Genomic DNA, 14850 nt, shown 5'->3' on the forward strand with positions numbered 1-14850 from the left:
TAGAATACCCTTGGGAATTTTTTTTTGTTAAATGCTTGGTAAAGAAATAGAATAACTTTTAGTGAAAGTGAAAATAAACAGAAATGTTCACAAAAACTTGCTCTACTCGTTGGTGTACTTGGTTTTAGTAAAATTCAAGGGAGACTCTAGATTATCCAGCATCATTCAAACACGACCGCTTATTAGGATTAAAATGGGTAGATTTCCCCTATCTAGAGTTTTTTTTTATTAGGTCCTATAAACATATGAAAGACAATAGTTTATTGGTCCTTTTCAAAAAAAACTCTGGATATATAAAAAATTTCGATGGTTTTGTTCGAACGCGAATCAATTCAACACGGAACCAAACGGAACGTAGGATCGAGGTGCTCTTTGTTGCGTTGGGTTCGTATAATTTCAAGGAAGGTTCTTACGCTAACTAATTGACACTTTGGCCACTCTGGAACCGATTCCGGAAAATCTGCAGATTGTATGGGAAAAGCTGCGTAAAATCAAATTTTGATCACAGGAGGCTGAATTAGCAAAGAAGCAAGAAACGTCAGGAAACTAAAAAAGGGCAAAACGAAGTTTGCCGGGAAGAGCTTGTGTTAACATATTAACCTTAACATGTTAACATTAAGTTGACTAATAAACTGTCACTGAATCCGCTTTGTAAATGCCGGCCCCGATACTCTTCACGGGTGTTCCCTTAAGGAGCAGGGAAAAATTTACTTTACTTAGGAGCAAAAAAAGTGTTGAAAATTGAAACATTCATTGACAATTTTGTACTAGCCCGGGTAAAAAAATTAAAGTTGCTCAAATCATATTTTATTAGATTGCCCAAAAGCTCCAAATTTTAGCCCATTTGGTTGAAAAGTGGCTTCACAGAGTAAGCAGGAACAAGTTGAAATGGGAATTAACCCGTAAAACTTGAGCATTTGGGTAAACTTTTCTGTACAAGTCTATCGTTGAAATATGACAAATGTGGCATAGGGGCAGGGGGGGGCAGAATGGACCAGGGGGGCAGAATGGGCCACCCTTGGTTTAGGGCTTTAGAATGGATTTAGACCAATTGTAAGGCAAGGGTCTTATAAAGGACGTCAAATAACTTCACCATACCGAAAACGACGTTTGAATTCATTGTATTCTTGGAATTATGAGCAAAAATGTAAATTTATTAGAAAAACCACGCAAATGTTGTTTATTTCGAGGTTTTTAAATAAGCTTTCTGAAAAGTTGGATTGTTTAAAAAAGTTTGCTCAATGCTTATAACGATACTAGATGTTACTACCAAGGTATACAAACATCAACGGAACCTTGAAATCATTTAGAGGCTTGGTGGTGGAAGTGTTAAATTAAAATCCACTTGGGGGCAGAATGGACCACCCTTTTCCTGCCTTATAAAAACAATCAAAAGTTACGAAATTCGAGCTAAATGGATTATTTCACTCCTGGTAGCTTCACAAATCACGTTTAATGCAACATTAGTTGATTTTTTAATTGTTTTGATGCTTATTTGTAAAAACAGTGTCTTATTTCGACATATTTACACTATTTTCAAAATGTTTGTTTTGTTACGTGACTATTTTTATAAAAGTGATCAAACTTCATGGAAACTATGTTAGGAAGGTCCCTTAAGTCATTTCTTATCTCCCTGTAACGTTGTATTAGACAAAATGGCTTGTTTTCTAAGGTGGCCCATTCTGCCCCGCACCCTGGAAAAGTAGTCGAAAAAACTTTTTTTTTAAAGTGGCTCAAAAATAGTTTTAAGCTAAAAAATTTCATCAACCAAGCATACAACATTCAAGGGAACATCCCAAAGCATAAGCCTACTACACTGAATTCATAAGTTTTCATGTTTTTCAACGGTTTTTGGCGCATTTTACTTAGGCGGGCCATTCTGCCCCCCCTGCCCCTACCAGGAGGTTCAATGGTCTGGGGAACAATTCCTCTGAAAGGAGCAAGACGTTCCGAGGCCTCTGGTCTTGACTTGAAGCCGATTCATTCCGGCGTCCTGAAATTCGAAAGGTCTCAGCTAAATATACAGAGAAAAAAGCTAAGAAGGCTACCTCGATCAGAAGACGCCACATGGCTATCAGCGTGGTAGTAGGGTATCTTCATTCAATTTCTTAATTTTTTCTTCATTTTTAGATGTAAAATCAAACTTTCAATTTAAAAAAACTTTTCGAAGGAAAAGAAACCCTGCAAAAAGAAACAAAAAGCTGAAAAAATTTCTTCCTTCTAAGGGGTTACATACATTTAAATCGGTAACAATGTCAAAGGTTGGTAGGAGCACACAATAAAAAAAAATTTAATCTGTTTTCAGGGCAATTCGCAATTTTCAGTGTAAGAACGGGCCTTGACCGATCTTATGCACCAGGTTCCCGACGAACACGCACTGCCCTTACACCTACATCTCACCCTTGCTCTGAGTCAGTACGAGCAACACGCTAGAACACGCTTTGAGTTTTCGTGCCAGGCATGCACACCTTCTTTTCCGGTTACGCATTTTAACTCGGCCGGGGGTGGTACATTGGGTAGAGTTTGATGTAAGTATAAGCGCCTAACCATTTATAGTGTGCCTATCAACTTTTATTGAAGCAAAAACTGTTATATTTTTAGATTGAATTCAAAAACTAATTGTTATTTTACTGTGTATTGTTTTCTCCTGAAATCTTCCCTATTGTTGAGTCGTGTTTATCTGTTGCTATTTCTTTTGTCGCGGTGTTTTGTTACAATTTTTGGTCCTAAGCATTTTAGAAAAGTTTTTAAAAAGTACAATAGTAATATTTGTGTTAATCCTTTAATCATTCCATAAATTGAGTAAGGGCTCGAACCTCACTTGCTTAAGTAAAAGGTGAAATTTCAAAACAATGGACAGTGAAGGAAATATACTATGTAAAGAATCATTAGTAAAAGAAAGATAATATTTATGAAGTAGATAAAGAAATTAACAATAGTTAATAAAAAGAGGTAACAAACAAGCTTAGATTGTATTGAGGGCAATTTACAGGGAAGATGAGAAATTATTCAAATAGATGAATAAAGAAAAGGCACATGATAAACAAAATTGACATCGCTGTCAAATTAAGGGAAAGCAGACAGTTTTTACAGCAGCATCAATTGGTAAAATAGAGTGGAAAAGCGTTGAGAAATAAGAGAATCAAATAAGTAAAATCGAAATCAAACGGAGGATAGTAAACAGAAGCCGTTTTAGAAAATCAGTGAAACAAAATAAACAGTAGGGGAAGGTGGGGCAAGACGACCATATGGGGCAAGAGGAACAATCGCTCGTACGGCCGTAATTTTTACAATTTTGATTATTTCCAGTATGAGGAATTGTTGCTAGCAATGCAATTAGCTGATTCTACTACCACATAACCGCCAAAACGACGTAAACGCCACGGGGCATGAGATTTAATGAAGTTTTTTTCAAAACCTTTGTTTTCTTATAATATTTGGAAAGTACAAAATAAGGCTTAGGGTTCGATTTAAGGCTCATTTTATCAAAATGCTATTTTTCCTAGATCAGTAGTGTCCCTACCAATGACTTGCACCTATTATAAAGTATGATTTAACTTTTGGCTATTTTTGTTGAGAGCTTTTAAAAAACCTTGTCCAGGTGGGGCAAGTGTACCATATGGATTTTTATTATGGAAAAAATACGAATTGCTGCAACATCATATTTTATTGGGAAATAAATACATAAAAGTACTTAAAAACTGATATACAATTGATAAAAAAAAAAATTCCGTACAAAATATAGTGATATTATGAAAATTTCCTTTTTTTCATCTAAGTAATAATTTGTTTTTGTATAAACGATCAATTTTTTAGTAAAATATTATTAATTAATCTAAAAATTAAAGAAACGTTTCAAATACATTCTAATCTGATGTACCTAAGTGATAACAGTTCAATTGTTAGCAAATTAACATGTTATTTCATGCATTGTTCCTCTTGCCCCAACGGGTTGTTCGTCTTGCCCCACTAGTTGAGAAGAACGTACGGAAAATCAATTTTTTTTAAATCAATTTTTTACATTAAAAAACAGGATTTTTTAAAAACTTCTTCTATCAAAGTCTTAGTCAAGACCTGGAATAAGATGATTATAAAAAAATCCGACAGATTTTTAACGTTTTTGATGGGTTATAACGAGCATTTCCTTAGCTTGTTACACTTGCCCCACTTTCCCCTAGTTAGCTGTTAGCTGAAATGGAAAGAAGAAACCCCGTTCTGCAATGCTCAGGTACATCCACAGCAGTTGACTCAACATACTGCGAATCAAAACAATACCGTCTACAATCACAAATTACTTCCCTTTCCCACATTGTCGCGCCCCTTTCTTTTAGCCGTCTCGACTCTGACCCTCGCTGGTCAAAGTTTACGAGCCGTTTCCACAGGCCACCAGCTAGGTTACACCTTGTCATCATGATGACTAAACCAAGCCAACGTGGAGGTAAGAAAATAGGACACTTGCAAGGAACCAGAGCCATCCTGTTTTGTCCAAACAGCACTACGGATGTAGTTGGGCTCCTTCCGGGATGTTCCTCGCCTGGGTGTGTCAACCGACGAGTATCATCAGTATCATGCACCCTTGGCCTGCAAATTTAATCTGTTTTCAGGGCATTACAATATACATTTTGGTGAAGATTCGTTAAACCGGTCTCGTGTGCATGAAAAAGGCCGATTTTCGAAAAGTTTAATTTTAAAAAGATAAAAATAAATTTATTTTTATTTTTTCAAATAAAAATCGTCAGTTTTTGATTCGAAATTTCGTTTTCTCATTTTTATTTGTTGAACTTTAGTATTTTTAATTAGGGGAAATATGCCCATTTTAATCACTCTAAGCCGTTCGACCAATTCTCATCACTTTTGCCTTTTTCCGCTATGAAATCAACATTTTCAGATGTATCAACAATTGAGAGTTGCTTGCTCACTTTTGTTTGAGCTATTTATAACTTTGAAACAGTCAAAAACACTTTATGAAAGCTGTAATTCATGATCAAAATGCTGATAGGCCGATAATAGAAATAGGCTGAGAAAGGGTATAGTTCCCCTACTTGGGAATCAAGAGTTTAATTTTGTAATTTCCCGGGAATTCCCGGTATCCGATGGGTTTAGTTTATTCATTTGTTGACAAAACATAGCAAATGAATGATATTTGCATAAATTTAATGTCCTTAAATCATCGTTATTCAACACAATACTTGTTTGTTTAAAAATCTTTCCAAACCTACAAGTATAAGTTCAATTCAATGGTTTGTTGAGTCTTAAAACTGTACTGAATTATATTTTTTTCGATTCTTAATTTAAATTGAATGATTTTTCCTTACCTTAGTGAATTTGTTTTTAGTAATTTGATCTTATTTCAAAAATTAAACAATAGTTTATAATATTAGTTATAAAACGTCCATTATGAAAGTGTGGTTTTCTCTTAATTAATTACTCCAAAGTGTTGAGTTTGACGGTCCAAAACGTTCTGATTTTATTGTGATCGACAAGTCCCCCAGAGCCTCACACACGAGGTACTGAGGTTTTGCTTACTGAGCATTAATCGAGCTACTTGCTTTAATCGCGGCGAGGTAAACGAAGTTAAGCTTTGTTCGCAGTTTGGGTTACTGTTGTCGGTTGTGCTGACGATGTTGGTGGCGTCGATCAATTATGCGGAAAGCAATTTCCGTAACTTATTATATTATATGCTTAAAGAGCAATTCCATTTCAAATAGGAAATCGGTTGTATCCGACTCTCTCCGATTTCAATGAAACTTTGTAGACATGTTATCCTAAGCTTATATAAGCCATTTTTGTGTACATGGAGCCAGTTTCACTCGATAATGACATTTGAGAAGGGCGTAAGTGTTTCAAATATGTTTGTATTTCGTAATTTAAATATTGCTGTATCTCGAAGCCGTTGCATCGTTTAAAAAAGTGGTCAAAGACAAACTTGTAGGAAACTTGACGGGCTTTCCGAAAAAAATACACTGAAATAAAAAAAACACTCCACTTTTATGAGATTTTTTGATTTTTAAGTTTAAAAGTTAAATTTGAAGGTGAGCCCACGATTTTTTTTCGTTCAAAATTTTAGTGAAAATAGCCTGAGATGTTACAAAAAGGCTCACGAAAAATGCAGGATGGACCAACTCACCTAAAAAATACAAAAATCATTTAGGCCGTTGCAAATATTTTTTTAAGTTTATGTCCCTCGACTCTGACCAAAGTCGAGGGGGGGGGGGGGGCAAACAAATAAAAAAAGTATAAAAATTGAAATTACGAGCCATGGTTTCAACATTTTAATGAAAAAAGTGTTTTAAAATGCATTATACACCTGTCCAGTAGTTTTGCCATCATTAGTTTCCAAAATATCTAAGTATTGACGAAAATTTTATTTTTTGCGAAAAATAAAATTTTTGCGGTGGAATTTCATAAAAATTCAAAACATTTTTAAACAAGCCCAAACATGTTAAATATGATTATTTATGCAGAAAAATGCTTTTTAGATTGTTTTCAGTTGATTAGACTTCTATTTTCATGGAAATTTTGAAGTTTTTTGGAAAAATATTTTTTTGCCCCCTAATTTTTCAGACCGATTGGGGGGGCGACATAAACTTTGAATAATATTTGCAACGGCCTTACTGAAATTTTTTTTTTCAGAAATGCTCTAAACATCAAAACAATCCAGACAATTTTACATTAAAGTGTCCGTATTGACCACTGTCCTAAGTCCAATCCTTGTGAAGTTACAGCGGTACCAAAAATAAAAATGTTGAAAAAATAGTTTTTTTATGGTTTTGGGCAATTTCTATATGATAGACTTTATTTTTCACTCTCGAAAATATTTTTACCGGAAAGTTCGTCCAATTTCCCATAAGATTGTCTTTGACCACATTTCAAAATAACTCGTTTTTTATGATTTAAGCTAATTTACTATCCAGATTACTATACTACACTGAAAAAATATTATGTTTTCAATTCTGAGCAATGTAATTAGCTTATATCTTTAAGCCCATACATCCAATTGAAATGTGGTCAAAGACTAACTTATGGGAAATTTGACGAGCTTTCCTGTTAAAATATTTTCGAGACTGAAAAATCAAGTCTGTCTTATAGAAATTGCCAAAAACCATAAAAAAAAACCTATTTTTCAACATTTTTATTTTTAAAACCGCTGTAGCTTCACAAGGATTGGACTTAGGACAATGGTCAATATGGAGACCTTTATGTAAAATTTTCTGGAGAATCGATTCCCGTATTCGGCTTTTGAAAATTTTGACGTTTTAGCATGATTTTTGTATTTTTTTAGGTGAGTTGCTCCATCCTGCATTTTTCGTGAGTCTTTTTGTAACATCTTAGGCTATTTTCACAAAAATTTTGAACGAAAAAAAAATCGTGGGCTCACCTTTAAATTTGACTTTTAAACATAAAAATCAAAAAATCTCATAAAAGTGGATTTTTTTCTTTCAGTGTATTTTTTTCGGAAAGCCCGTCAAATTTCCTACAAGTTTGTCTTTGTACACTTTTTGATACGATGCAACGGCTTCGAGATAAAGCAATATTTAAATTACGAAATTCAAAAATATTTAAAACACTTACGCCCTTCTCAAATGTCATTATCGAGTGTAACTGGCTCCATATACACAAAATGGGTTATATATGCCTAGGATAACATGTCTACAAAGTTTCAATTGAAATCGGGGAGGGTCGAGAAAAAAGTACCTAAAAAATTCCTGTTTTGGGCTGGAATTGCTCAGTACCAGTTTCTGTAACAATAAAAAATGCGTATGTTTGAAATTAAATTTGAATAATATTTGATGGTGTGGAAACGTCAATGTTGCATCAACCCTTTAAATATCCATTATAGAGCCTCAACCACATGCTAACCTAAATATGTCCGAGTTTGTAACACCTGGTTACGAAACAAGTCGAAGGTGAATGGGCTGTGCATGCACTCCTGTGACGATACCATAAACTTAACGGGTTACAGAAACAAACATTGCGAAATCGATTGATTGGTCGCGATTGGAAACACGCAAGCATTCTTCCCAACTGTGACGACCAAAATTGTGCCACGCCGAAAAAAGAAGAGAAAGCTAGGGAGTTGTGATATTGCGCTGGGAACAAAAGTGATTGATAGCTTGTTTGTGGGTTTTCTTTTGGTTTGCTTATCTTTATATTGATTCTGTGAATAGTTCAATAATTGCAATAATGGTAAATATATGAATCTGGTAAACTTTTTTTGTTTCGTTTTAAACATCAGTTAAACGATGCAGTTTTTTTTTTGCTGACACTGTCGCGCTTTATATAGCCTTTCTATTTCTTATAAGTATTTGCCTTGCTGAATCTAGATTAAAATGATCCCAAATCGTTTTATCTATTGAACATCATGTACGTCTAAAACAGAGTCAAACAACCAAATTAAAATTAGTGAACAAAAGTATTGATTTCTTGCTAAAAATATCAGTAAAATGGAAATTTCTTAAGGATAAATCTACTCCTCCCTTTCCCTAACAAAGAGTTAGTTTTAAAAAAGAATCACGAAAACTATCTACTCTCGTTTGGATTTTCCTGTTTTTTACTATTTTTCAACACGGAAAATTAAAGTCTTGTTTTCACGTAATGCAAGATTGATTTGCTTGTAATGTTTTTCTTTTAGTTTACCTCTTTCACTTGGTTTCTGTTTCTCACTGACTAATATAGGCTTGGTTTCGTCTGTGGTTATACAGTTACATATATATATATGCTAACTAATTGTTTTACAGTACATTTATATACTCCTTTTTTTCTTCTAATCAACTAAATTTAATATCACAAGAAATGACTATTACCATACTAGCTAACAGCTATCTGACCAAGAAACTTCCTCGTTGGTTATAGAAGGGTTGTGTGTGTTGTGTTTTGTGTAATTCACTTCTTCTTTTTTTTCGGCTTGTTACTCATTACAGTCAGACGACCCACCACATCTAACAGGTTGGAAAGTTGCGAAAGGAATGTGGAATAAAATTTGTAAGTTTTTTTTTTGTTTGCGTGATAGAAGGAATTTGTGGGTGAGTGTGAAAAGTAGAGGAAAATTTTACGTACGATTGTTTTTTTTTTTCTCTGACTGATGGTGATCGTTTCTCGAGTGTGGTTTGAATGGTTTCGTAGGGGTGGTAAAGTTAAGTGCTTGAAAAGGTATATGTAAGACTGGACGAAAGTGGTTGACTTTGTGAATCGATAGGTGCAAAAGAATTTCCCAGCGTGTGTGCGATGCATTTACACCAATGAATGAATGTGGCGCGCGCAACTGGTAAACTGAACCATGTGTTAACGAATATTTAAGAAAACACCGATTGATTTACGGTTGCTTTAACACGAATGGTGCATTTGAACGAAATTTTGCATATTTACACTGAAATGGCACGTGTGCTTTCCAACTGACCTGCGGCGATTACACGTGGAAAATGTTTTGAAAATTCAACTTTTTATCCTTTTTGATTTACAAAACAAGTCAAAATAAACATCAAAATTTTCTGCAATTTCACTTTTTTATACATAAATTCATTCCCTTTGTCAAAAGAAGCCATTTTGCCCGATTAGTTTTGTCCAAACAAGACTCCAACAAATGACGAGGGGAGCATCAATGCAAAATATTTATAAAATAAAAAAGCTACCCAAAATTTTTTCTCAGCTTTCCTAGAGCTCATCCATAAACCACGTAGCGATTGGAAGGTAAGGGGTTACTTAAATTGACATTTCGACTGAGGTGGACCCAACTCTGATTTTTTAGATTTTTCTTCATTGTCATATACTGGTCATGTCTGCAACATAACACATTACATCGTCTTTATGAGATAAAAAAATAAAATAAATTATTCGCTCTACAGCATTGCCTTGGCGTTCCCGATTGCGAGATTCCTACTCGAAACTAGGTGTCCGAAGGCTTGATTGAGATAAAAAAAAAAAGAAAAATCAAATTCATTTTAACTTGAAATGACATCATAACATGCTTTGAAAAAATCAGCTATAAAAAGCACATGTGTCGAAAAGTTATACTTTTCAATATTGTTTTGATTTTATCGGTGAATTGACTAAACACATAGATAATTGACTTAAAATTCGATTCAATGTTTGTTTTTCGGAATTAAAATAACAGAATCGAATAGCAACACTTTTCAAAATAACTTTTCAGCACTGAACTTTTCAGCACTTGTTTCGAAAAGTAACACTTTTCAACATTTTTTGTTTTTGTTTCGAAAAGTAACACTTTTCAACATTTTTTTGATTTAGACGATTTATTGACAAAATACATGAAAATTCGACATAAAATTTCACTCAATGGGTGTTTTTCGAAATTGCAAAAAATGTTGTATGGAACTCGTTGCAAAACTTGATTTTTTCAGCACTCGTCGTATTTATCCAACTCGGTGAACCTCGTTGGATAAATGTACAACTCGTGCTGAAAAAATCCTCTTTTTGCAACTTGTTGCATAAACTACTATTTTGCAACTAGTTGCATAAACTACTATTTCGAATTCCCGACTTTTCTAGAACCTCAAATAATATGCATTTCTTACTCAAAAAGTGATAACAAATCAAAAACTGTCTATAAAAGTCGAAACACCAAGTATACTATAACTACAAAATTAACATGAAAATATAAGAAAAACAGAAAAGAAAGAACTCATAATTTTCATTCATGACGAAAATTTTAATTTAATGGATTACATTTTATTATTCTTAAAATATCTCTCTTGAAATATCTCGGAATTCGTGTAATATGTGTTATTATTAAGCTTCTTTTTAAATTTTGAAGATTTGGCATTAAATTTAGAAATCAAAGATTATGTATCAAATTTTCAGTAATTTACTTCGTTTGGAATGCGTTTCCGCCTTTTCGGGCGCGGTTTGTTATTATTATTTTTAGAAACGGTTATTATTTTCATTTTTTTTTTTCGTTTTTTATTATTTTCATTTGGAGGGCCTCGTAACACGGTGGTTAGCAGCTCCGGCTGCCGATCCCTAAGTTGCTAGGGGAGCGGGTTCGCTTCCCGCCTTATCCTTCTGGAGATTTTCGTTCAATGTTTGTCCCGTTTAATATTAGTATTCAGTCTGCAAAGACGGTGTGATTGTCTTTAATAAATCATAGTTATGTAACAAAATATGGTTTCGAAATGAAGAAGGCATAACTTTCTAGCATTGCTGCTAAATATTTGTTTAAAGTTTCTATTTATTTGTCGCAAAAAAAATAATTGTAATTATTTGAATTCATTTAAGTACTTGGTGACGAATGATCAAATTTCGGTTATCGTCACCATAATTCAATAAACAACAAGATTGAAACTCTTTTGTAATGCTTTCAATTCATTCTACTCTACTCATTTGCATGTATGGTAACAATATAATCGGTAAAGATAAACAAAATGTACTCATTATGTACTTACTTCGCTACAAATTACAAACAAAAGATCACAGTTTGTTAGTTTACTGTATCGCTGAACATCATAATCAATGAAAATCGTGAAAATATGAACAAAATTCAGAATTCCATAATCATTCTGCCTTTCAAGACATTCGGCCTTTTGAGACGTTTTACCTTCTGAGCAAAAGACAAAATTCGGCCTTTTGAATTTCGGCCTTCCGAGATTCTGCCTTTTGAGTTTCAGCCTTTTGAGGCAATCCCAGCATTATTGTTGTTTAAAGTTTACTGTAATAATTTCGTTCTAATAAACTCTGTCAAAAAGTGAAATAAAAAAATGCTATGCCATCAGGAATTTTATTTCTTAAATAGCCTTTACATTGTTAAACAGATCAAAACAGTGAACCAAACTTTATTTTTTATGTTAAGTGCTCGTAACTTTTAATGTGCAAATGATTTAAACATTGTTAAAAAATTACAAAATTATTCAAGAGAAAGAAAATATTTTCCAATCAGGTAAGCTCGGAATTACCGGATTTTTGACAAAAATTACAAATTAATGGCTTTTTCCCGATTTTTTACTGATTTGGCGAATTCCCGATTCCCGATTTCACGACTTGGGTGGCCACCCTAGGCAAAATGCATAAACTTTAGTATTTTAGATTTTTTCTAATCTTGAGTGCAAAACAAAACAAAATCTGGACCATGAACAATCGAAACTCAAAAAAATCAATTGAATAAATAGATTCATCTATGGCTATACAACATTTCTCTAGTTAGTTTGCAATACGTCGCAACAGCCATCACGACCTCCGACACTTGTTTTATTTTTTCTCTAAAACAATTCCAAAAATCAGAAAAGAACATTTAAAGGACGTTCAGATGAACAATTTATAGTATTTTTGAATTTTTGAATTGCACGAGAAAAGATCGAAAAACTGCTGAGGTTACAAATGGCGCATAGAACCTTTTTAAAACTAACCCGTGATTTGTTGAATTCCGAAAACATTTTCCATGTGCAAAGAACTCTTTTTATTCGCGTTCCGGTCATTGTCCTCATAACCCTTTACAGTTCAGTTGGATTGTATCCAAGTTTCTTAGAGCACATATTTTTTTACAATAATCAGTTGAAATAAAAGAAATGATTCGCATCGCGCATCGCGACGCTTTCCTCAGACTGCTTACTCATACAGGCTAACAACACAGTGGGTGAATTTGCTCACAATATGCTCTCGCGGTCGCTGCCCTGAACCTTTGCTTCACTTCCAAACAATTTTGAGGGGAGATAAAAACTAAAAATAAAAAAAAAATCATGATCACAATGCCAATTGCGTTCACCTAGGGTCGATGTTGGAAGAAAAGCTCCAGCTAAAAGCAGCACACATACACGCACACATACACACTCACATGATATGCGCGACGAACGAAAGAGAAAAGGTCGTCAAAAAACGCCAATCATCCACCGCGGCCGGCAGCACTAGAACGGATTCTCGCCGCAGCACTGTATGCAGTCCATACAGTTGTGCTATCTTTTGCCGTCGGTCCCGTTGAGCTGCGCGTCGCTCAGCGCCGTCAGCTGATTCTGCAGCGAGCGGATCGTGTCCATCAGGGTGCGCTTTTCGTCCTTGAGCGTGCTCACGTCGTCCTGGGCCAGGTTCAGCTTCGTGCGCAGCACCTCGTTCTCCTGGCGGACCTTTTGTCTGCGAGAAAAATAAACACAAGTCACTCAAAATGTTGACAAAAAGTGTTCCCAAGCTACTTACACCGTCATCTCGGACAGCTTCTCGCTGCTGGTCAGTTGCTTCCGCAGCTGATTGTTGTCCAGCTTGAGCTGCTGCATGACGAGCTGCAGCGACAGCACCTCCCGATTGCGGTCTTTGCTCGTGTCCGCGACGTTGTCCGGAGTCTTGCCGCTAGCCTCCCTTGTTTTGTCCAGCGGCTGCAGGTAGAACACCCCAGCGTCATCCCGCGTCACAAACATCCGCCCGATGGCCAAATTCATCGGCAGCGTGCCGGGCGAGGTGATGTTCACCGGCGGCCGATCCTCGATCAGGTTCACCTTGACGTTCTCCAGCAGCACCTCCATCGGGATCGGGGTCGGAATGACCTCGTCCTCAGCCAGATCACCCAGGCCTACCACCGTGCTCATCGACATCTGCAGGTTGATGTTCTTGACCTCGACGTTCAGGCGCCGCTTGAACCAACTGCCAAGCGAGACCAAAATTACTTCCAAGTTCAACAGTCAACCTCGCCAACAATTTACCTCTGGATGGACTTTTTGTCGGTGATGCTGAACGAGTCAGCCGGCAACGTGAGCTGCTCCTCTAATCTAATCGCAACACAAGGCGGTGCTTCCGGATTATGCGGTGCAATATTCCATGCTCTACATCTAGCTCCAAACTTGGTCTTTGCGATGGGGGAAGGTGGAGAATGTCGAGTTGTTTTGGTCGATTGTTTGTTGGTTTTTAAATAAATTGCAATTTAAATTGTGTGGTTTACGTGTTTGTGTGTGTGTCGTTTGCGATTTGTTAGAATTGTTCCCCGGATGTTATACGACGAGCCAAGCGTCAGTCGCGGCCGAAGTTCACAACAGAAAGACCGAAACCAAAACGAGAAACGAGAGTACAATAAGAACCAAAAGTTAGTCACCCTAATCCAAAGTTGGTTACGAGTTACTGAGAAACGACTTAGCATAGATAGTTGTTGTTTTATTTAGGTTTTATCCGCATAGATAGAGAGAATCAGACTAATATTTTGTGAGTGAACAAAAGTATGTAGGAGATACTTTTAAAATATAAGAAAGCACTAAAAATCAAATCATTTTTCAAATTATAAACTATCGATTTTTTCATCTAATCGGGTTTTTTTTCGGAAACCCTTCTATTCTGTAGAAAAAACATAGAGCTTCATTCTAATATCCACATTTAGAGGTAGTAAACACGTAGAGTTCATAAATCAAACTATCAATCACATGCATTCAACGACTCCGTTATCTTACCGAAATTGTACTCGTTTTAAGGATTTCAAGCTTTTAAGCAATGGCGTACTATTTTAGTCAGTTTTCTAGCATTTTTCACTATCAAAACGATATAAAAAAAATATGTTTTTTTAATATCAAACGTTTCTGAGAAGCTACACTGCAAACACAGTGCTAAAACTAGAAATGCTTTCCTATTGTCTATTTTCAATTTTGCTAATTACTTAAGTAAAATTAGTGTGTAACAAGTGAATGGTCTTCGATTGGCTGCCTCGACAAAACTCAGAAAAGTTTATCGATTTATAATCGAATTTATATTCTTTTTGGTAAAAAAATGGAAAACCGGTTTGTAAAGGCAATTTTGCATGATATACAAGTACATTTTAGGGGTTTGTTATAAACAATTTCAGACGAATTTTTGATCATTTTTTTGCAAATTAATTTCTAAAACAAAATCCTTTGCGCGAGATAGGTTTCTTTTTTCGACGCCTATCTTCAG

At 35.3% G+C, this 14850-nt stretch overlaps 1 protein-coding gene across 3 annotated transcripts in view; it reads right to left on the reverse strand.

The window, feature by feature from the left end:
- Nucleotides 1-8620: 8620 nt before the first annotated feature.
- LOC120427952 (UHRF1-binding protein 1-like) overlaps nt 8621-14850 on the reverse strand; it is a 55670-nt gene continuing 49440 nt past the window's right edge. The window contains exons 14-17 of one of the 3 annotated variants that reach the window (XR_005607018.2): nt 13638-13780; nt 13138-13578; nt 12782-13074; nt 8621-8939 (exon numbers count right to left, since the gene is read on the reverse strand). Coding sequence is in view for 1 of the 3 variants with exons in the window: in XM_039592904.2 (XP_039448838.1) it covers nt 12900-13074; nt 13138-13578; nt 13638-13780 (759 nt within the window). In the remaining 2 variants the exon portion in view is untranslated. Of the gene's footprint in view, nt 13075-13137; nt 13579-13637; nt 13781-14850 lie in introns of all 3 variants that reach the window. The other 2 variants (XR_005607017.2, XM_039592904.2) reach the window with 2 other exon arrangements.

Source organism: Culex pipiens, chromosome 2 (genome assembly GCF_016801865.2).
Source record: "Culex pipiens pallens isolate TS chromosome 2, TS_CPP_V2, whole genome shotgun sequence".
In the NCBI taxonomy this organism is placed as follows: domain Eukaryota; kingdom Metazoa; phylum Arthropoda; class Insecta; order Diptera; family Culicidae; genus Culex; species Culex pipiens.